Genomic DNA, 24,234 nt, shown 5'->3' on the forward strand with positions numbered 1-24,234 from the left:
ACGTTTTGGGTAGCCTTGTACAAGCTTCCCACAATAAGTTGGGTGAATTTTGGCCCATTCCTCCTGACAGAGCTGGTGTAACTGAGTCAGGTTTGTAGAACTCCTTGCGAACACAAGCTTTTTCAGTTCTGCCCACAAATGTTCTATAGGCTTGAGGTCAGGGCTTTGTGATGGCCACTCCAATACCGTGACTTTGCTGTCCTTAAGCCATTTTGCCACAACTTTGGAAGTATGCTTGGTGGGTGTCATTGTCCATTTGGATGACCCATTTGCGACCAAGCTTCAACTTCCTGACCGATGTCTTGAGATGTTGCTTCAATATATCCACATAATTTTCCTCCCTCATGATGCCATCTATTTTGTGAAGTGCACCGGTCCCTCCAGCAGCAAAGCACCTCCAAAACATGATTCTGCCACCCCTGTGGGATGCTGTTCTTCGGCTTTTAAGTCTCCCCCTTTTTCCTCCAAACATAACGATGGTCATTATGGCCAAACAGTTATATTTTTGTTTCATCAGACCAGAGGACATTTCTCCAAAAAGTACAATCTTTGGCCCCACGTGCAGTTGCAAAGCGTAGTCTGGTTATTTTATGGCGGTTTTGGAGCAGTGGCTTCTTCCTTGCTGAGCGTCCTTTCAGGTTATGTCGACATAGGACTTGTTTTACTGTGCATATAGATACTTTTGTACCTGTTTCCTCCAGCATCTCCACAACGTCCTTTGCTGTTGTTCTGGGATTGATCTACACTTCCGCACCAAAGTACGTTCATCTCTAGGAGATAGAACGCATCTCCTTCCTGAGCGGTATGACGGCTGCGTGGTCCCATGGTGTTTATACTTGCGTACTATTATTTGTACAGATGAATGTGGTACCTTGAGGCATTTGGAAATTGCTCCCAAGGATGAACCAGACTTGTGGAGGTCTACAATATTTTTCTGAGGTCTTTTATTTATTTTGAGTTTCTCATAATGTCAAGCAAAGAGGCACTGAGTTTGAAGGTTGGCCTTGAAATACATCCATCCATACAGAACCTATTTGTATATATATATATATACAAATAGGTTCTGTTTGTATAAAATAATATATTTTAAAAAGTATAGTCAGACATGCATGTGTTGGCCTGCATGTAGCCTTATAAGCATAGCACAGATTGTTGTGAGTGCATTCAAAAATGCATGTTTGATTTTCAGTGGCTCAATCTTAAACTCATATGCATAGCATAAGTGCCAAAATAGTCAAACATGCCATATGTTTCTAAATGGCTTACATCGCTGAAACAGAATATGTCTGAAGTGTCGATAAGTGACTGAACATTGGTTCGATAGATCATCAGTGATTATAGTAAACAGTCAGTAGTAAACAGTAACATTCAATAGTAAGACACCATCAGGATATGACACCTCTATTTGGAGAATAACAGCATGTTCATTTCATAGGCCTAGCCCTTTCGTACATGCACTTCACAAACTCGAATGAAATCAACGATCAGATTCACAAACATCGATGATTTAAAAGGATTCAGTTTTAGCTGAATGTCATCGACATATGTCATCGACATATGTATTTCTATACGCTTAATAGTATGTATGCTTATGTATTATCTATATTATATAATAAACGACTCATTTGTAAATTGCAATGTTTGACAAACTATAGCAAAGGGAAAAATGCTACATATGGATTATTACACTGTTATAAAGTGTTATTTTTGTTATTATTAAATGAACTAGATTGTTTATATTATTCGTATTTAGATCATTTGCCATCGTACAATTTGCCATTAAATACGAATTAAGAAAGGAACGCAAAAAACATTGTTGCATAATGAAAATGTTTTATTTCAGGTTGTATTTTATTTGACAATATTATAGTCTACCACACAGTGAATGTTTATGTTTTCTTCCAAGCATTTCATCTTAAAAGTGAAACCACTCTCTGATGTTGGTGATTAATACGATGCCAATAAACATCCCTGGCATGGCTAAATATATTGATTATCGATAGATTCACAGCCATAAAGGATGATGACTACTCTAGTTGTTTTTGGGGCAGCCGAAAACTTTTACTACCACACATTACATTATACATGTTAGGCTACATCATAGAAATAAATTATGCATATATGTAAAAACCAAGTTGTGTATATTAATTCGAGTAAACCTGCAATAGTGTCCCTACGCATTCTAGGCCCAATTCTACCTGTCAATCGATCAGAATGCGGATAGATCGATATGGCACCAGTGCTATTGATCACTGCAAGTCCTCTATGCGCAGGATGCTTTCAAATGCAAACGTCCCTAAATAATCATCCATGGCAACACAGTAATATCTTATAACAAACTGCAGGCAAACGCTTTACAAAAACGGAGATTCGATGAGAGCACGTAGATCTTTCACACATTTACAAAATCAACTATTATGCAGTCATAGAAGTGTTTCAAACCGAGATATGTTCAATATATGTTCCTTTAAGTCAAATGTTTAAAAAAACAGCATTATTTTTTAAAAAGACTTTAGCGTCACAATGTTATAAAGCTTATAGGCAGGACTATGCATTACTTGAATGTCCCTACATCAGCGTTGGTACAGGCCTCTGTGTCCAGTAGACTTATGTGTGAAATGAACAGAATTACAAAAAACAGAGAGAGAGTTATGTGAGGAAGCAGTTGTCAATGTGTTTCAGCTGTCGCTCGTCGAGATATGAGGACATTCCAACATAATACAGACATGCAAGAGAAAGCTACTGGTAGTTTGAAATAATACATTTATAGCCAACTTCAATAAACTACTATAGAGCTGGTTATGACGTTTTTAATAAGGAAACTGAAAGCTAAATGCTAAGCATATGAGCCTACGAGATCATTGTAATGCATATGAGAAATAGGAAACATAGTGGAGGTGGTGATAGTCTGACAAACACACACACACACATACACACACCAACAAGTTTCATATAGAAACACACGGACTTACTTAAAGTAGAGCTCGTCAAACAAGCGAGTTTCCGAGTTTCTCACATCCAAGACCATCCAGCATCTGGGGCTCTGTGGCATTGCAGAGTGCTCCATCCCGCTGACTTGCTCAGAGGCCTCTGATGAATGCGACATTACTAAACACGGGTACTTAACTTTTGCCAATAGACAGATTCAAGTAAATATACTTTAGAATACATTAACCGCGATGCATCAGCGACGGAGTCATTCAAGAAGCCATGAAAAGATTATTCTGTCTTTGTCGAGTGATCTCTTTAAAGACTTGAAAAATATAGCTTGTGTAAGGGCTTCACTTTGCTTGGTACGAATTCACTTTCATTGGTTCACGCTGTGAGACGACAGGCAGCTTATGTGGTCTGGAATTTTTGGTAATACATACTGCAAGAATAACATGTTCACACTACATGCATATCTCTTCGAGGACTTCCAAAAACCTTACTCAAGATTAACTTTCGTACTATTGATTTGTGTATAAAAAAAACATATTCCAATATTCAACCATGTCTCCCAACAACATCGAGAGAAAACTTTGAAACGAATTATTCTAACATTGTTGTTAAAAATAAAAAGTTTATAGAAGCACTATGTCGTTTGTGAATAGAGAAATCAATAATCCCTAGACCTAAATAGGCATAATAATAATAATATTAATCATTAATATAAAGTGGTTGATATTAACATCAGCGCAATTTATCAGTTTAAATAAATGAAATAAAAATGATGTTTAGGCCTACAAAAAAAAACTCATGTAGACTCAGATTTCTCAGATTTGTGGTTTACCAGAGAGCCAGACAATAAGTTAATATAATTATTGATAAAGAAACGCGTTTGTTGCTGCTGCTATTCTACTTATTAACAACAGATGCTACAAAAAAAGTGATTAGTTAAGGTGTGAAAAGCTTGGTAAGGCACCGTGCATATCTCACTTTAAGGGTTGGGGGTTGTTTATGTTTCCTACCAGACTGCATCTCCCTGTTATGTTGGTGACCCGATGCTTCGGAGTAAGTAGGCGGTAGCAGCACCAGGGTGGCCGAGTAAAGTCGATGGTGCTGAATCCGTCGACCCACCCGCTGTTAATAACGTGAAATAAATATCTGAGCCTCAGCGGCATCGCCCCTCTTACACCGCAGATATCGACAACGTTAATATTTTATATTGTTGGCCAGTTCACCACAGGATACGCTTATTTGGACATTCGAAAACAGTAGGCCTACAGTGAAATTCAAATAAAAAAACAGCTCTAGGCTAATATATTTATTTTTAAGAATGTGTGTGTGTGTGTGTGTCCAGTAGATCATTCGATGATATTACAACACTCAATAAGCTACTATTGATGGCCCAGTGCACCGTGTTTCCAATCGTTTTTGAAAGTAAAACTACAACAACAACAAAGTTAACATCGATTTGAAACGAGACTTTATAACAAACAAATAAAGGGCTAGTGTTATGTCGACAAAATATAGTTGTGATGATAAGGCAACAGGTAGGACTATAGCCTACCAAGGAACCTTCTGCTGTATGCAAACTTCTGCACCGTTCACAAAGTGGCACTATACAAACTTTTAACAGCCCTTTTTTTCCGTGTGAATTAGCAGCGAAGAAGGATGAAAGTTAACATCCATCACAGAGCTGACCAATAGGTTCGCTGCGCGGAGATGACAGATTCGCTGCTGGGTAGAGTAATTCATTTTGGATAGCAGTGGTCTCGGGGATCAATAGAGGGACATTAACCCGGGCGGACACTGTTGTTTCCCTGATGCCACCAGTACCATCCTCAATTGGCTAACAACAAGGCACCATTTTACAATCAGGGGACCCATAAAACGGGGTTAGATACCTAGGCCTACATAGCACCTTTTCATAATTGGAATGCAGCCTAACTTGGGTAGACTTAGCCTTAATTAAGTTGTCACAAAATCAATTCTGAGTAAATTCTGTAGTGTATGCAAATATATCACATCCTTATTCACTCAATGAGCATAGGCTTAATAAGAGCGTAAGAGCTTTGGACCAGTAACCGAAAAGTCGTTGGCTCGAATCCCCAAGCCGACTATGTGAAAAATCTGTCGATGTGCCCTTGAGCGAGATAATTAACCCTAATATCTCCGGTAAGTCACACTGGATAAGAGCGTATGCTAAATTACTAAATATACATCTGAAATGAGGACCATATTCCAAGTGGGCACTTTCTGCTGCTTTTAAATCTCATTCAAATGGAAATTAAAATTGGAACAGTAAGTAGCAAGAAGCGATCAACAAACATAGGCTTGTCCCAAGACATTGTGGGTCACATACACGGAACTCTTAATTTTATGGCGATTTTCCGTGTTTTAACCCACAGGCTTTCATGTCATAAAGCCTATTACACGTATTTTCACGTGGTGTGTGTGCAGAGAGATAATAATGCTGTCCTCGATGGTTTCCTCGGTTATGGGCTATTGAAGACCTAGGACAGGCCCATGTCTATGATTGCAACATTAAACTTAGTTAGATAAGCTACTGGGCCTTAGTTTTGTGGTGCAAATACAATGTAAAATAGGTCCAATACTATATTAATTAACATATTATAAATATAGGCCTATACAGGTTTGTACACGAAAGGCATATATATACAACTAGAATAGACTACACACACATTTTACGCATGCAAAATAGTATTTTGAAACTGATGCTCTTTAAAAAATGCCAAATACATACTGTACAAACCAGGCTAAGAAAAACAATACAAATAGGCCACATAATAAATTATTGTATATATTTTGAGGTAACCACCTGACAGGCTTAATTCCAAACTGAAATGGAACTACGAGTTAAATCTCCGCTTGGTTTGGACCTATCCAAAAAGCTTTTTCCACAACCCCATATATCTGAGGTTTCTCGTGATCAAAGGAAGCACCTATGGCTTCTGTAGATTTTGCTGCTGCAGTATCGATGAATCGCCCACTGATCTATACATCCATTGACACTGATGAATTAGGATTGCTGACCTGGATTGACGTCAGCAGGCAGCGAGCTTTAACACGGGTCATAACAAGTCAGAAGTTGGGAAATTGTGAAGGAAAATGAGACTGAAAATGAGAATATAGGTGAGGCCCCGTATAGCCTATGCCTTTAACGTCCATCAACTGCATACACAGCGCATACAGCATAAACACATATAGCCAATACATTCATGGCTTTTATAGTTGGCTCAAATATTGGGTACATTTTTAGACAAATTAAAATATAGTTTGCTTTTTCCTAAACCATTTGGACTTATTCGTTCATGAGAACAGGTCTACCCTATTTGCTGTACATTATAGGATATACCTAAAGGAGGCACTGTATGCATATAGCACACAGTGATAGTTATTCTAGTCTAGAATTAGCCGTTTTCCTTCTTGACCCTTGAAAAAAAAGATACGATAAGTGAAAATAGGACAAATAATATAGTGCATAGACATTGGGCCTCTTGATTACATGTAGACCTAAAAACAGAAGCAAATAGGATTATCATATGTCTTTCACACAATAAAATGCATAGCATTTTTCTATGACATTTTCCTAAATTGCATTCTGAAAATCAATCAGCATATCATATCCGGAAATAAACCATGTGTGCGTCCTCTCCTGACTGAAACTCCAAGGTGTATACCATAGCCTGTATCTTTAAGGGAGTGCATTTTAATAGATTGTTTAAAATAACAGAGCTTTTTATTTATGGCAGTAGCATGATGTTAAGCTTCTCAATTGATATTTAACCATTAAGAAATCACATGTCCTGGCGCCAAGTTATGCGGCTTTATCAGGGAAAACCAAAGGCGCAAGTTTCTTATCCAGGCAGGACTCCTCAATATCTCAAGGTAAATGTTGCATGGCGATGGCTTGCAGTTTTGCTCAAGATACGGGTCTGTCTCGTATCTCTTTAAATGTCTCATGTAATCTTTTTGAGAAATTCGAGGTTCAGTTTACAACATGAGCAAACATCTGTCTGACAGAGAGCTGGTGACGTCAGACAGCCTCAGACTGAGTGCTAACGCTGGAACAGTGGGCGCACACACACACAGGCACAGTCACGTCTTAACATACGCGCGGGCACGTCATCATAGACGCTGGAATCACAGCCTTCGCTTTCTATAGTAGTGGTGCTCTACAGCGAATAAAATAGGCTACAAGCAAGGACGGACACCTATCAGAAGCGTGAGCAGCTGTTTGTGGCACAGCTCTGTTGCGGGCAACTGATCGCTTTAAATCATGCTGTATTGACTGAAGAGAGGCTAGTACAATCAATGGCTTGGCTTTGAAATCGTTCACAATTTATTGGAAAGGAGTGTGTGAGACGGGGGAGAGGGAGCGCGCGAGAGAGGAGAAAGAGAGGTGGAAATAAAGATTATTTCAACGATGGAACTTACAATGGAAAACATTGGAAATCTGCACGGCGTATCTCACTCTCATCAAACGGGTGACTTAATGAACTCTCCGCACCACGCACGGCAGTCCTTGGCGTCGCATCGGAACTTGGTGTCACACGGACGTTCAGCCATGGTGTCCAGTATGGCCTCAATATTAGATGGATCTGGGGAGTATCGCACAGACCATGCATTGTCCGGTCCCTTGCACCCCGCAATGACCATGTCCTGCGACTCCGGGATGACCATGAGTAGCACTTACACTACGCTGACGCCGCTGCAGCACCTGCCCCCCATATCCACCGTCTCGGATAAATTTCACCACCATCCCCACCCGCACGCCCACCACCACCCGGCGCACCAGCGACTCGCCGCCGGCAACGTCAGTGGCAGCTTCACCCTGATGCGGGACGACAGGAGCCTTGCCTCGATGGGCAATCTCTATGGCCACTACCCTAAAGACATGTCCGGCATGTGCCAGTCGCTGTCCCCTCTTTCCAACGGCCTCGGGTCTTTGCACAACTCTCAGCAGACTCTTTGTGCTTATGGTCCTGGCGCCCACCTCTCCAACGACAAAATGCTCTCGTCCGGAGGCTTCGAGTCTCACGCAGCGATGCTGTCCCGGAGCGAGGACCATCTAAGCCGGGGATTGGGGGGGCACGGGGCCGGGATCATGTCATCCCTGAACGTTATGCCCCATCATAGCCATCCGCACTCTCAGGCTAACGGGTCCATGCTCTCTGATCGGGAGAGGCAGACGGCGGGGGGCGGGCAGGGAGGTGGTTCGGGGCAGGTGGAAGAAATAAACACCAAGGAGGTGGCACAGCGAATAACGGCGGAGCTCAAGCGCTACAGCATTCCCCAGGCCATCTTCGCACAGCGGATCTTGTGTCGGTCCCAGGGAACCCTGTCTGACCTGCTGAGGAACCCTAAACCCTGGACTAAACTCAAGTCTGGCCGGGAAACCTTCCGGAGGATGTGGAAGTGGCTGCAGGAACCCGAATTCCAGAGAATGTCGGCGCTCAGACTAGCAGGTGAGTGAGGAGAAATGTGGCTAATGTGAAGGGATCAATTAGAAGTCAATGTGGCGAGACTATCAATTGCTACTCAAACAGATTATGACTTAAACAAATTAGTGTGGATTCTTGGAGGAGTTAACGATGGTTGTTAAATAACCATGTTGAATTGGTTGTTAGAAAAGATAAGTAAATCCAGATTGGATTGACTGCTTCATGCTCAGATAATAAAGTAGAAAGAGTAAACAAGCTAGGCTGTGCTGTGGTAGTCTACTCTGCTGGTGATATCCTAAATAGGTGTTAAACATGAAAAAGATAAATCAAGTTGTTTCAAGTTTTTGAATAGTCATGCGCTAATTTGCTGGCAACGTTATAGTAGGCCTATAGTTGTAATCAATTTTACGCACGGGCGTAATGGGGACCACACACACACACACACACACACACACACACACACACACACACACACACACACACACACACACACACACACACACACACACACACACACACACACACACGAGGTGTTTTGTTTCGACCACAGACAAAATGAAATCAAACAGGGAATGGCTTGAATCAAATTGATTGTGCATCTCTGTAACTGTATCATTTGGACCATAATAACGAGAATAAAATGGTGCGATTATTGACAGAAAGACTGTAGTGTTGTAGTATTGATGACCCCTTGTCAAGTTTCACATATTCACTCTTCTTCTGGTGTGGAGTCGTTCCACAAGCCTCGCGCTAATTATATGTATGTGTTCAAATGGACCTGGAATTCTCGTGGGCCTTCCCTTCCCCTGTCGACTCCGGGAGGCGTATACAAGGCGCGTCTGAGGTGTGCCTAGCAGCGGAGCAGTGAGTCAGGGGAGCGTGACCTCCCGCGAATCGATACTTCGGGTCCCGGCGTCCCTTTTTAAAGTAGCCACTAATAAATGATCCATTTGGATCTGAAAGACAGCTCAAGAAACAGATGCCTCTGTCTATGATTTTCTTTTTACATTCTGCTTAGGCTATACTTTATTTCTCAAGTATTTATAATAAATTATAAAGTCATACAGGTCGAATAGCGAGTTCATGGTGAACTAGTGTAATTATGTTTAAATAGAAGTAAAATAAGAACGGAGTGGAGGTGAAATAGGGCTAATTGAATCTACAAATAGGCCTAATTTAAGAATGATTTGTGGTAAAATGGGACTTTTCTTGAATCTACAACATACCAACTCCCAAAGCGACTTACAGTAGTGGGTCCCCCGTGAGAATCAAACCAGCAAACCTGGCATTGCATGCGCCATGCTCTCCCAACTGAGCTACACCGGACAAAAACACTACAACCCAGGTTGAACATTGTGTTGTAGTCTATGCTGGCAATAAACATACATAGGCCTATAGTCAAACGTTTGTTTTTACAAAGGTCTATGCAATCCTAGTATATAGAATTACAAATGATTAAGGCCTACACTAGCCTGCTTACGGATGGCAAGGCAAAAAAAGCAGAAGGAAATTGATTTTATAACAATTAAACCACAAAATAATCATACTTCATTTTGGAAATTCAACAGACATATACCATTTAACTGTCACATATTGCTAATCACTCAACTTCTAAACTTCGAGAGGGGATGTTCATATAACTCATTTGAAATAGGCCTGCGATTGAACTTGTCTATTTATCCATTACTTTTATATTTAACTTTGAATTCAAAAGTTGCAACAATTTATTCATATTTATTTATTCGTTCATTGGATCATTTATCCACCCACTTTGCCAGTGAGAGATAACAGTTTGAACCGTTTGAAACATTGTTCAGTATTGTACTCCAAGCCTTTACCGTGAAAACTGGGAATAGGGTTATTTTACAAGCTATAAAGCTTAGGAGCTAATTAAAGAGGATTAATTAAGGGTGGAAAGCTATAGAATCAGAAGAGTTGGAAGTGAGCGCCACTTTGATGTTTCTGCAAAGCACTCGGTTAGGACATGCATGCGCTTCAAAACGTCAATCAGTACTTCTGTGTGTCGTATTTCAGTGGACAGTTCAATTAAGCAGATTTAGTGGCATATTTTAGTTCCAGTCAATGTCCTATTGAAAAGCACTTCATGGAATATAAATGGTTACTTTGCACATTTAGCAGCGTTTTGGTATATAAAGATTTAAACACTCCACAATTGTCTCTTTAAGTGCCATTGCTAAACCTAATTAAACCTAATTGGGCAGTGGGGTTTTTATATAGTCGCAACCTGGTCTCAGAGCATTTCGTTTTATTTTGTACATAAATCCGAGACACTCCATTTAGTTACATGGTTACATAAGGAAGATGTTTACTTAAGGCAAAAACAAAGTAGGGTGATTGGTCTGGTGAACGGGTAGGCTCATAACGCAAACTTCTAGCAAGTCTGGATCTTATTACAGACAACTTAGGCTAATTAGCCACTTTTCAACTACTTACTACTTTTTAGCTACTTTTGCAACTACTTAGCATGTTAGCTAACCCTTCCCCTAACCCTAACCGTAACCCTTTTAGCTAACCCTAACCCTAACGTTAACTCTTTAACTTAACTCCTAAACTTAACCCTAACCTTATCCCTAACCCCTAGCCTAGCTAACAGTAGGTAGCTAGCTAACGTTAGCCACCTAGCTAGAATTCATAACATATCATATGTTTAGAAAATTCATACATTTTTCAAATTCGTAACATATTGCACGTTTTACAAATTCGTAACATATAACACGTTTAGCAAATTCGTAACATATAATATGAATTGTAATTTGTAACATATCATACTAAATGGTTGATGGACATCCACAAACTAATACATACCATGCAAAACGTAACATATCATACTAAATGGAGTGTTTCGGATTTACATACAGAATAATACGAAATGCTCTGAGACATGGTTGATTGTGAACTGCATGCACTATACTAGAACTATGGCACAGAACTTTCCATACTTGTGTTTCTGCATGCATAGGGTGTATATGTGCAGCATGCATGTCCGTTCGTATGCATTATTTTTTAGAATTGATTCACCTATGCTCCATTTTTCCCCCATGGGTATTTGCCTGAACGCATTAAGGTTGACTTCGGATATTTGAGGATGATATAGGCTACATAGACATTCTTCATACTTCAATTGGCTATTTTAATCGGTATAGTGCAAGTATCATACATTATTAACAAGTATCAATCATTATAGTAGAGATATTATCGTAATTGTTATGGTTATTGTATTATGGTCATAATTATGGCTATGATTGTTTAATAGCTGCACTCTTTGAGAGCGAACGCTGTTCCAGGAGGGTGTCACCTGGCCTTGACGTGCTGTCTGTTGTCCTGTGAGCTACCTTGTTCTGTTGTCAGTTGCTCTCTAGCAACATGGAGTTGGGCAAAATGACAAATGACTGTGGTATTGAAATGGTGGGCGCTACATTTTACTTATTGCATTTAAATTCACCATTATACACTGTGCGCATGCGGAGTGGGAGTTGGTGGTTGTGATTCTAAAAGGGATGCTGGCGATAGGCCTACTCGATCGGCCACATCAATCAATACATTCAAATTACTATTCCAAATTCATCACAGTCACACAAATCAATGCCGTTGCCTTGCTTAGCTAATGTGAAAACGCCAGTGGCTGCACACTCACATGACAATCCTCCCCATAAAATTAAAAATACGATGTAGTCAATTGGGGGGGGGGGTTCTGTCATGACAAAGATAGGCTGCGTGCCCTTTAAGCGCATACCCTACAACGCATGGTTCATAATTGGAATGATGTGTAGTATTGTCCGCGTGAGGAGGGCAAGGTGAATCTCAGAGAAGATACAAACAGTGGCAGTGGTTGGCCTACAATTTAGGCCAACCACTGCCTTTTAGAACAAATCATTATCTCCAAACAAGCTCACAACCTGCAGCTTTTCGAACGTTGAAGCCAATTAAACAAGGAAGCGCACATATACTGTAGCTATGGAGTAGACAACACCTTTGATTGTGTTGAAAAAGACACGGCAAAGTGAGGGCTGAGATGCATAGATTGCATAAACGATGAAAACAATTCGTCTTTGCAGCTGTGTTGAATTCCACACTCCATCTCAATGTATTTGGTCGGGTCAATAAAGCAGTGATCGATAAGGATAGCCAGTGCATCTATCAATTATTCCGCCTCAGCACACTCTCCCATTGGACTCTCCCAGAGCGTTGGGGGATGGCTGGGAGATTTAGGCAGGAGCTGGGAAAGGGGATGAGAGACTGGGAAAAGCCCCCATTGCACGCATTTTTCTTTCTCTCTGTTGTAATCATGTTACATGTAGACTGGATGGAAAACTTGCCCTCAAAACGTCATTTGGGGGTTGGGTTACATAATCAGCTTGGATCTGTGTAAACATGTATCCACCAACGCATTGTTCCAGAATCACTCGGGAGCCATGAGGAAGACAACAGAGAGACAACCAAAATTATACGATCCTGCCAAACCTCCCATGTGGAAAGTACGACGCAATGAAATATTACGCAAGAGAATCAATCTCATTTATCCAAACATATACAGCGGGGATATCAACATTTTATCGTTTGTAAAATGTCGATTTTGAGGATGAGTTTATGCTCTGTTCTAGTAATAGGCTATTCAATGAAAATACACGCTAATCATGGATAGGGAGAGAATAGCTCAATAACAAACTTCATCACAGACTAGGCCTAGTCTACATGCCAATCACATCATTGGCGGTCAACCTGTCTGCTGTCCCCATACTATTACTATGGAGCAAGATTTGGGGGGGATTGCTCGGATATTCATGATAAACTAGTATAAGTGAAAGGAGTATTTTATTCATCTATCATCCAACAGTTTATATGCACAAGTAAGCCACATGTATGCAGCCTCCATATTCCCGACGTAACGCTGCCTGTCTGGGACATAATCCAAATGTCATCACTGTACCTAAGCAACGACCAACCCAGCCTGCTCCACACAGCACTAGCATTTCTATCCACCTCCAAGTGCAGGCTACATAAATGTTTACCACCACCTAACAAAACCATTTTCAATTGGGATCACCGCTGTCTTTGGTGCTGAAATCTTTATATGAATGGCGCTGTTGGCCTGTGTTTGAGGCCATGTATTATGGCTTTAATAAGGGGCTGTACAACATGGTTGAGGTAGGCTATGGAGGTAGGCTAGTGTGCCAGATTAGTCTAATTAAATACATAATGAATATATATATATATATTGTTCATAGGCTAGCCTACGTCTAGCATAAATCCTTTACCCAACACCAGTCAACACGTGATCAATAATATTACACAATTTCCCAATCAGATCCGTCTCTCCATCTTGTTGTAGGCTCTGTTAAGACACAAACCTTTAGTTTTGTTGTGCACCATATGAAAATGTGTATTTTGGAGGCGAATATCCCGGGAAAGCGTTTTCCGGATTTGATTTAATATGGACCTTATTCTTATAAAAAAAATACACATTTTCATATGGTGCACAACAAAACTAAAGGTTTCAACAAAAGAGACTGAGCATAAAATGAATCAAAAGCTGTGAAGCCAGAATGTTGTTAATAATCTTCCCAGGAAATCCGGTTCCTCTTTTTGATTGCATAGAACCTTTAGAAGTGATTGATTTAGGATAATCGAAATCAGGCTTTCTCATAAAGAGACGTGTTGATGCAGGCCTGCGAAATGATCGATGCGGACTTTAATAATTGATAAGCATGGGGAAGACAACGGGAGAAAATCATGCAGCTGCGGTTTCACAGACGTTCTTCGTTAAGCACAGCAATGTGTGTTGTAAATACTGGGATTCACACACGCGCGCTCGCGTACACACCACACACAGTGAAATCCTGTGGCTGTTGTGGACAATGGCCAGTACGCAGCCATTTTCCCCCGTACAATAATGAAAAGCTATATTCACATTCTTCAAATCCATTCCAAATGTTTGTCAAGGCAGCCAGATGACGAATAATGATTTGTTCTGTGTTTTTCTGCCTTCGAGGAGGCGAATTGAGCACTCACATACATCTCCCAATTTTTACAGTGTAGCGTGCCTGCATGTGTGTATGTGATCAGGATATAGAGTGCGCCATACATTGTTAAGTCCGATCTGATTCTGTATCGATTTCCATTCCCGGGTCTCTCCTTTCCATCGCTGGAGCTGTGACATGCAGGCATACTCCCCCTTCCCCCTCCTCTACTGTGCAATACCATTTCCCCCATTAACAGCTCACCCTTCATAACATACAACGGAATGAATAATAAACGCACGCTTTCATTGGCACGATGCAGCTACAGCATATGCTGTAAAAACTGATATTCCACTAATCATAGGCTATGTTATGTTGACATTTCTCTAAAATTGCGAAGCAGTTAACCTATGATGTAGATAAGGGAATAGCCTAAAATCACATTTGCCTAATTTCGTCCCGTCAACACAGTATAACCAATAGGCCAATGGCCAGACAGACCTACGGTGAAAATGACAATGTCTCCATTAGGTATAGGGATCAATAACAGAAGACTGTTCCGTCACTTACACAAGCCAATGTGGGCAGTCGCTCCACTCACACTGTACAGTAGTAGCCTTTAGTATAACCTCAGAACTTCACTGTGTCTCTTTTCCATATTTTCATCACATATGCACACACAAAAGAGAGATAATACACACGGGGGCATTGTAATTATAAATGCAGCACATAGTTCCAACCCGTTTGCATCAATAGGCTTACAGTCTAGAATACCGTCTATTCTATTTTAGATGATCAATTCCTCGCTTTTCTGTCGCCCACTCTCCAAACCGGATCAATAGGAGAGAATGACCTTTAAATCAAATTGCTAGGAGAATGAACTGTGCGCATGAGGTTAGCGTCAAAGGGTTAAATGGCATTGCGTCACTGATTTCAAATATCAAACAGTAAAGGAAGCCATTTTCTGAAGCCATCCTATAGGATCATTGTTGTAAAATCACAGCAACATTGCCAGATAATATAATCATTATTTTGTTTACATTATATGTATTATTAGACACATGAAATGCAAAATCAATGTCAATAAGCCTAAGCTTATATTGTCATATTTGGCACCGTAAAAACAAATGCATCTTGTATTGGGTCGATTTCCATAAATATTTTGGTGGCGTGGAATCAGAGTATACGAGACCACATTATCCCTAGCCAACCTATAAGCGTTACTTGGTTGTTTGAAGCTTAACTGCCCCCTCCACCTCCACACCTCCACACACACACACACACACACACACACACACACACACACACACACACACACACACACACACACACGCACGCACGCACGCGCGCGCGCACACACACACACACACACACACACACGCACGCACGCGCGCACACACACACACACACACACACACACACACATCATCATCATCATCAAGCCTTGGTTATTTGAATCAGCTGTGTAGTGCTAGGGCAAAAAACTACAAACAAAACACTAGGACCGAGTTTGGGAAACCCTGCAATACAGCACTTCCCGTGCGCCCTACGTAAACGGTTGTAAATCTCTGAGCAGTGGTGTTGAAATGCCGACTGTCTCTCCGGTTAGAAGTGGCCGCTTATCTGACGTCCCGACAGGTCATCGCTTATTCAATGTCCGATAACTGCTTGTTTAATGCCCGATCTAAGGCGAATACTGCAACGTTCGAAGAACAAAGTACACATTGTCCACCCAATTATTAAGGAGAGAAAAGGCACACATCCCCATTTAGGCCTTGAACGAATAGGCTAATAGTAGCATTAGCCAATAGTCAACTAATTAGCCGGCAGTGATAATTGAATGGCAACATACAATGACAACAGCCTCATCCATAGGCCTACACTGAATTCATAATCGTAGTTCGTGATTTGATAAACACAACCATGCTTGCGTGCAGGTTCGGTTGTGGACTATAAGTCTAAACACATTCTAGGGCAGTAAAAAACGTTTTTTAAACTGTGATTAAAAATGACTTCAGAAACGGGTCTCATTATAGGCCCATAATAACATAAAACGTGTTCGGGCACCGCGTGCCAACAATCTCCTGCATGCCGCATTGGCTTCATAGATTATTGTCAAAAGAGGATCTTGGTTTTTAAAGGTGACATCAAATAGATAAATAAGTAGTCGAGGGCCTTAAAGTTTGGCCACAAATGTCACATGTTGCATGTTGATTATTTGCACACAATAGCACACCGTTTGCCTACATTTTACAATGGTAATAGTTCCAAAAATAGGATTGGAGACTATCTCGGATTTTACCACTCTTTATTTCACATCAGCTAAATATTTTCCAACACTGAAACTTTCATTTAACTCAGAGTTGAATAGAAGACAAGTAATTCCGAAGAGCATCCCAGCCTGACTCTTACATTGAAAACTGAAAAACTTACAATAATTTGGAATGATTTTTTTTTTTTACATTACAGAAATATTATTGAATAGACAGTTAATCCTACCCTGAGAGCCGAGCCTGCATGCGCTCAAATACACCACATGCAACCAGGGTCGATCACACAGTAAAACCGCAGTCATACACACGACACACCCCACGTCGTACCCACAGATGCAACCCGAAACTCCAGTTGGGCAAACACAAAGAAACAAAACGACCGTTAAATCAATTCATTAATTAATCAATGTTATATTACATGCTATTTAAACAAACGGAGTGGTTTCTAACATAATAATTTTAATTTAAGTTTGAATATCTATTCAGCCAAGGCATTCAGCCAGGCCATCATTTTTCGGCCTATGTTTAAAGAACTAAGGCCCATTCTGAGACGGCATCTTTAGACCCCCCTTTATCCACTACTGGCTAAAGATTAAACATGTTGTAGCTTGAAGAAGATTTACAAATACATCATTACATCACATATTCATATCACATTTAATGATTCAATATCAAAATCAACACATTTCATCTTTGTGTGTGTTTGTGTTTTGTGTGTGTGTGTGTGTGACAATTGCATTAACCCAACAAACACCCAAAGATACTATGACAAACTTCAAGCCCAACCCTTTTTACATGCTGCACTTTTGTTCGATAAAACGAGTTATTTATTTGATAAAATATTGGATTAATTAAACTTCCCCTGACTTGGTTATTACATGTATTATTAGTAGTAGTAGTAGTATTTTATTTATTATTTAATTATACTATGATTATGGTTTTATTTCCTAATATTTAGCCATATTTTCAGACATTTGAGCTGCCTCGTTGATTGAATATTTTTTTTTTATACAAGTACTCATCTGCACTTTCTTTTCAGCTGACAACGGCAGAATTACATTCATCAAGATCGACCTTTGAGACGATTTGCAGGCTGCTTCACTGATAACATTTTTGGGCCGTCCCATAAAACACCGAAAAGAAGAAAAACACAAAATGTGTGACGAAAAGTTTTTAAACTTAAGGTTTGACTTGGTAAATAGAGTCAGGACTAGAGGCCATATGTTTTATGGTGCCAGAGAGCAAATTAACCCGTTCTGAACATGCCAAGAACAGTAGGCTATGCTTAAAGAAACAAACATCACAGTTGAGCTATGCGTTTTAACAGGAGCCCCTCACAATGTTGACAATAGCCTTCTGTCTGCACAGTGATATTGCTGGCCACAAAGGTCACTCAAAAAAGATATTCACGAATCTGTGATCTGTTGTGGCCAGTCATCCATACTGCCAATTCAATTACTCAGCCTTTTTTTATTTGTCTTTACATTTGACCTTTGATGTAGGCGAATTCTTAATTTGATTTCAAAAGGTAATACAACAATCCTCAATAAAGGCTCTGGTACAGGGTATTGCAGTTTTTCATTATAGACCAATATCGTTTGATGATGCTAAACTTGTTGCTATAAAGCAACTTAACAATAGAATAGGCTTTATGCAAAACATTGGCAGAAATACGATCACACAAAAAAGACAGCCTACCTTCACAATATCAACATAATATGTCTACAATTAAATCATGGAGGCCGATGACTTTATGCTTTAATAATCTCTATTTCAGGTAACTAAAAGTAACAGCCCATAATAACGATTTAAAATGAGTCAGTCGTAGCTGATGATGGTGTGCATCTTGTATGTCCACCTCAGACATTGACCCAATGACTTGTTAGAAGCCAGCTATTAATAGTAAGTAATTATGAATAAGAGTCCATGGTTGACATAGTGACTGTTTCTCGCCTGCAGTAGCCCGGCCTCAGCGGGAGAGAGTCGCACCGCACCCAATTTCAGATCAGCCCCATTCAAGCCATCGATCCCAGGCAGAACGGTTGGCTGCACGGTGCGGTTAGTTATCGATTCCCCCACCATACCCCCCTCCCCCTCACTTCAAATCCGATAGAGCACACACCTCTAGCCAGGCTGCAGAGGCAGTTTTCACACGCTCACATATTTATTTAAATACCATTTTGAATCTGGAAGTATGCGTGGGCAGGCTTTTACCGAAATTGGGGATTAGTAACTCAAGTATAATAATTCAATGAGACACAATTAAGCAAATTTGTATTATGATCAGGCCATATATTAAATACATTCACAATTGATTTACCACGTATCCCATGGGCCTATTGTTATCAAACGATGTATTTACTGATGATGTGGTGGGCCTACATTCAACAAATGCGTCCAACTGAGAGATACACCTGTTGTTATTGTGGGTTTGCTCTCACAGGCACCGCATACCTCTTGATGTAAACAAGATGATAGTTATTATTATGTAAATAATAGATCGAGTCAATCTCAGCGAAGTTAGTCAATGTTAACGTTACCCCACTCTTACAAACATGTTGCACTGGACCTGTAGTGCTGTTTTACATGAACTTCTCAGACCAAAATGATCTGTCGGTTATTACCTTTCTTAATCAGGGAAACACCAAAATGACAGAGTACATTATATAAAGTAGCGAGGTGTCACTAAATTATAAATATGTTTAATCATAAAACAAAAGTTTAATTTATATCACTAATCTTTAGATGGGCACTCCTAAATTTCCTCAGCAGCCTGACTGTTTACTTAGCAATGCCACCATATTTCATTTTGCAACTTTCACTGACATTTGTTGCCAATTAAGTATGATATGCCATGTCAATACATTTAAGCATGAGGTTTACAACATTTTCCAAGTCACGCATTTCGTCACATTTGACTTCAGTTAAACATGACTTGTAAGTATAAATGCATGTTTCCATCGATAATCTGAGCACTTGAGCACTGTTTCTAAAGGCATTTAGCAGCTGTCAGCTCACACAATGAGCTGACTGTTTGGTCATTATGGTATTATTTTGATATTATATCGTATCAGGTTCTCGACCTACATAGGTAAATACAGGGTATTTATCTAAAGGTGATTAAGGAGGTACTCGCTTCACTTTTATTAAAGAACAAACATCTAATGACAACATTTGATTGGTGAATTTTGCACACAGAGAAATCTCTTTGATGATCTCAGATATAATGGAAGCCTAATGACTGGTAAAATATAAAGTATCTCTTCAAAAAATAACAAAAAAGCGTAAGTCAAATGAAAATGTAGGCTTCCAGTGAATTTATTCTGAACTGAAGTTAGAACCATTCTTCTTCCTAAACAAGAGATTTGAGCAGGTTGACTTTCAAAGTGGTCCTGAGTGAGTGTTATTGAAGCTGTGGGGGAATGCCTTGCAGCAGAGCAGTGTGCAAGGTAAACAAACAAATTGTATCAAGTTACCAGTATATTAGCACCAACTCTGCCTCATTACATTAAGGAGTATTGAGTTGTAAGTTTGCATTGGGAAACCTTGGCACTGCCCTGCGGTCTGAATGGAATAAATACTGTAGAAACTAGCGTTTAAAGTGCAGCCCAGTCGATACATAGCCTACCAATATTTGTGCAACACAAGTCAAAACAAAATCCATGGATTTAAAATACTGTACGCCCCATTTTACAGCACTACCCAAGGTCTGGAGAAAAGGTGCATCCGATTCTGTGGCATCTAGAATCCTGCAGGGGGAAATAATTGAGTTTTAGATAATACACTGATACATGCCAACTGGCAGAGCCTATAAGGTAGAGAGAGAAGTGCCTGGGGTTCTTTTCTGTAATGGCAATGGAAGCAGAACTTGAAGTTGACTTTATCGTGTGCATAAACATGTTCAACCGTAACCAGTAAAAACAAATACCGGGAGATTAATTAAAACAGTGGTCTATGGCTAGATCAACCAATAGGCTACACTTTAACAGTAAGCCTACATGAATCTGTGTTTTACATTTAGGAGTGCTGTCATTAAATATGTAGCCATGGCTATTAGACATTAGTAACATTTTGGACTAGCTGATCAAAGACCTATGGGCTATTCATTCTGCAGTGCTAATAACCAAAACACATCACAACGTGACGTTCATTACATAGATCCAGTATGATTTCAATGTCTAGAGATAAACATATATTTTATTTTGACATAGTAGGCTGTTGTTTTTCTCGAACAAATATAACCGTAGCACAAAATTGACAAAAGAGTGGCATTTGGATAACCCAGGCAGGAACTGACTGTTGAAGCGAAGTCCTTGGAATAACAGGCTTGGTAGGCTAGTCGCCTTTATGAGTGAAATTAACTGGTGCTAACGGTTTATGAGGACCATTGCTCCCACAAAATTTGAGCAAATAAAACCTACAACTGACCAATTCGAGAAGCATCTCTCGAAACTCATGAATCTTTTTCCTTCCCATTCTCCCTCGGAGGCATAATTAATTGGACGAACTGAATTTCACACACGAATTACTCACGAATCTATCGACCGATATTGAACGCCCAGGGCCTTTCTCGTAACCTTTTTTTTTTGGTGCGTTGCAATGCTACGAATATTAACGACCAGAGAAAGAGAAAAGTTATAAAATAACTTAAAACTTTATATTGACTCCCGTTTTAGATTTCGGTTCAATACAAATGTGTTGAAGTCATGATCTGCCCGTGCATTGTGAGATTGTTTTGAGTGACCATGACAAAATCCAACAGCCGTTGGACTATATTATGGTAAACCCTACACCGACCCAAATGTATTGATTGGTAATGATGATGATTAATTGAGTAGGGTATACTCTGTAATGTTTGTAAATTAGTTGCTTATATAACACAACGTTCCCCTAACCTTATACACATGCCAAACCGTAGGCTATAATATCCAATGCAATTCTCCGGTTTGTGACTGAAAGATATTGAAAATAAATAAATCATGTCTATCAATTTATAAGGCTTCCACTGATGCCACAGTTTGAAGTAGCGAACGGTATAATAAATGCCATGGTGTGGGGTTGTAATCTGGGCAGAGTAGGCCATCGTGAAAGCAGGAAATAAAAGCCAAATACATTTGTATTTTCAGTCCAATATGAGTTGTGTTTCGTGCATGAGTTTATGTGAGTTTATGTCAGTCTCTGTGCTCTGTGTCTTCTGTAGCTCTAAAAGCTGCAATGATCGATTTTCTTCTTTTCTACAGCGTGATTCAGTAATCAGGGCCCCCTTCCTCACCGATCGATCACTATTGATTTGCCTACTAAATCCAGCGCCTGTAGCAAGACAGCCCAGTATGGCGCCCCGTACGGCCAGGGCACAGCGCGAGTGACACCTACTGACTAAGAGACGATAAAACAACAGGGTCAAAAGTCTCCCACAGAGCTCTGTGAACAACTCAAACATAATGGGATGAAGGGGATGGATGGAGAGAGGGATACGAATGGATAGCTGTGTTAATAATCATACAATACACACATAACTAGGATATTGCATCTGTCATCATCTGTTGCCCAAGAAAACTACAACGATGATATATCCACTCTAAACCATATGAAACTATCATCATTATCATCATCATCATCGTCATCATCATCATCACCACCAGTCTGTCTATAGAGCAGACACAGTGTATAGTGTATGATTGTGCTTAGGAGAGGTCTGGAGTAGTCTTGATGTGAAATACAAATATGATAGTTGTGCTCATGTGGAGGTTAGGCCACTGTAGTAAACAGCTTTGACTGCAATGGTTGATCAATGGGCTCTGTTCCACTGTAATTAGACACACAGCACCACAGCTTGGCTCCAGCAATTTCAGCACACACACACACACACACACACACACACACACACACACACACACACACACACACACACACACACACACACACACACACACACACACACACACACACACACACACACACACACATACACACACACACACACACACACTGCTGCTGCTGCTGCACATGCACAGACAGACAGAGACAGACAGACAGACACACACACACACACCAGAGAGAGTGTGAAAGAATGAAGGAATAAAGTAAGATTGGAGTGAAAAAAGGGAGGCGACAACAGGGGACAAAACTGACTATATCTAAACCTGTCTCCTCATGTTTTCACTGTTCATATTACCTTTATACACAGTTAATACTAGTTCCAGTACATATGGTAAGCAGTATATGTTTCTATTTGGTGCTTCTAAGTAATACTAGAGGTTTTCTTTTCAAATTGCTCCCCATAGAAGTCAGTGCACACTCAACACTCCAGTTTGTGTTGGAGGCAGTTATAAATACCATCTCAGAGCTCAATGGATAGGGCTCCAGTGGCTCTGTTTGAAGTAGCAGACTGCAGACCTGCTGGAGGGGATTCTGACCTCAGTCCCTGTAGAGAACCCCCCAATTCCTACAGCAATGTGGGTCAATATCTCCCTCTCCACCACTCCTTTTCTCTCATACACACATGCACACACACTGATCTCTGTTTCGCTCTCGTCTCTCTCTCTCTCTCTCTCTCTCTCTCTCACACGCACGCGTACGCTCACACACAAACGCTTACTATTGTGCAACAGTCACTCAGTCTCCCATTGCGACCCAAACTGCATTAATATTGAATCTAACAGCAGTGTCTCCACCAGGCAGCCAGAGCAGCTCACCGCAGGCTAGCTCCGTCTGCACTCTGCAGGATGGAAGGAATATTCCCACCGGACACAAGGGATGGATTAGCTTTAAATCAACTTTAATACATGGCAATATACGCAAGCTCAATATATTTTGCTGCTGTATAAACCAGTTTTTACATCTTTAAGTACTGGCTAATGACTCATTTCCTACATCTTCCCTTAATTCTCCCTCTGCATTTTTCACCTTTTTACTATCACTGAAGTACTCATAATCATATAGTATTGCAGTACTATAACTGTAACACTGCATTTATGCTATGTTGTTCTCTCCCCCTTTGTCTCCCCAACCCCACCCATATCACCCCTCACAGCCTGCAAGCGCAAGGAGCAGGAACATCACAAAGACCGCAACATGGTGCCCAAAAAGCAGCGGCTGGTCTTCACGGACCTGCAGCGCCGCACACTCATCGCCATCTTCAAGGAGAACAAGCGCCCGTCCAAGGAGATGCAGATCACCATCTCTCAGCAGCTGGGCCTGGAGCTCAACACTGTCAGCAACTTCTTCATGAATGCCCGGCGCCGCTGCGTGGACCGCTGGCACGACGAGCACAGCACCAGCCCCGGCCAACCGGGCACCTCGGCCACCACTTTCTCCAAGGCCTGAGACGCCCGGGGGGAGCCACGGGGTGGCATTGGGATGGGGAGGTGGTACCTCCTGTATCCCACTTCGTTCCCAATAACCATGTTGATGCCTCCTCATTCGTGCCATGCAACCACGTCTTGGTCAGTCGTAACTGTAACCACCACGATCCTGAACATCTCACCACTGGACTGTTATGAAGCAAGTGAAACACAAAGGTAACATGTAGTCAGGTCCACACAAGGACAATAATTTGTTTTCCGATTGAATCAGCTTTCTGTTGATGGTGTC

At 40.7% G+C, this 24,234-nt stretch overlaps 1 protein-coding gene across 1 annotated transcript; it reads left to right on the forward strand.

Annotated features, from left to right (window-relative positions):
- The first annotated feature begins 7,372 nt into the window (after window positions 1–7,372).
- Window positions 7,373–24,046, forward strand: LOC115145454 (hepatocyte nuclear factor 6-like). The gene is made up of 2 exons (XM_029686987.2): window positions 7,373–8,414; window positions 23,675–24,046. Exons 1-2 carry the CDS (start codon window positions 7,373–7,375, stop codon window positions 23,965–23,967), a joined length of 1,335 nt encoding a protein of 444 aa, XP_029542847.1. The 3' UTR covers window positions 23,968–24,046.
- Window positions 24,047–24,234: the final 188 nt, after the last annotated feature.

The sequence above is a fragment of the Oncorhynchus nerka genome, linkage group LG17 (assembly GCF_034236695.1).
Source record: "Oncorhynchus nerka isolate Pitt River linkage group LG17, Oner_Uvic_2.0, whole genome shotgun sequence".
Classification (NCBI taxonomy): Eukaryota; Metazoa; Chordata; class Actinopteri; order Salmoniformes; family Salmonidae; genus Oncorhynchus; species Oncorhynchus nerka.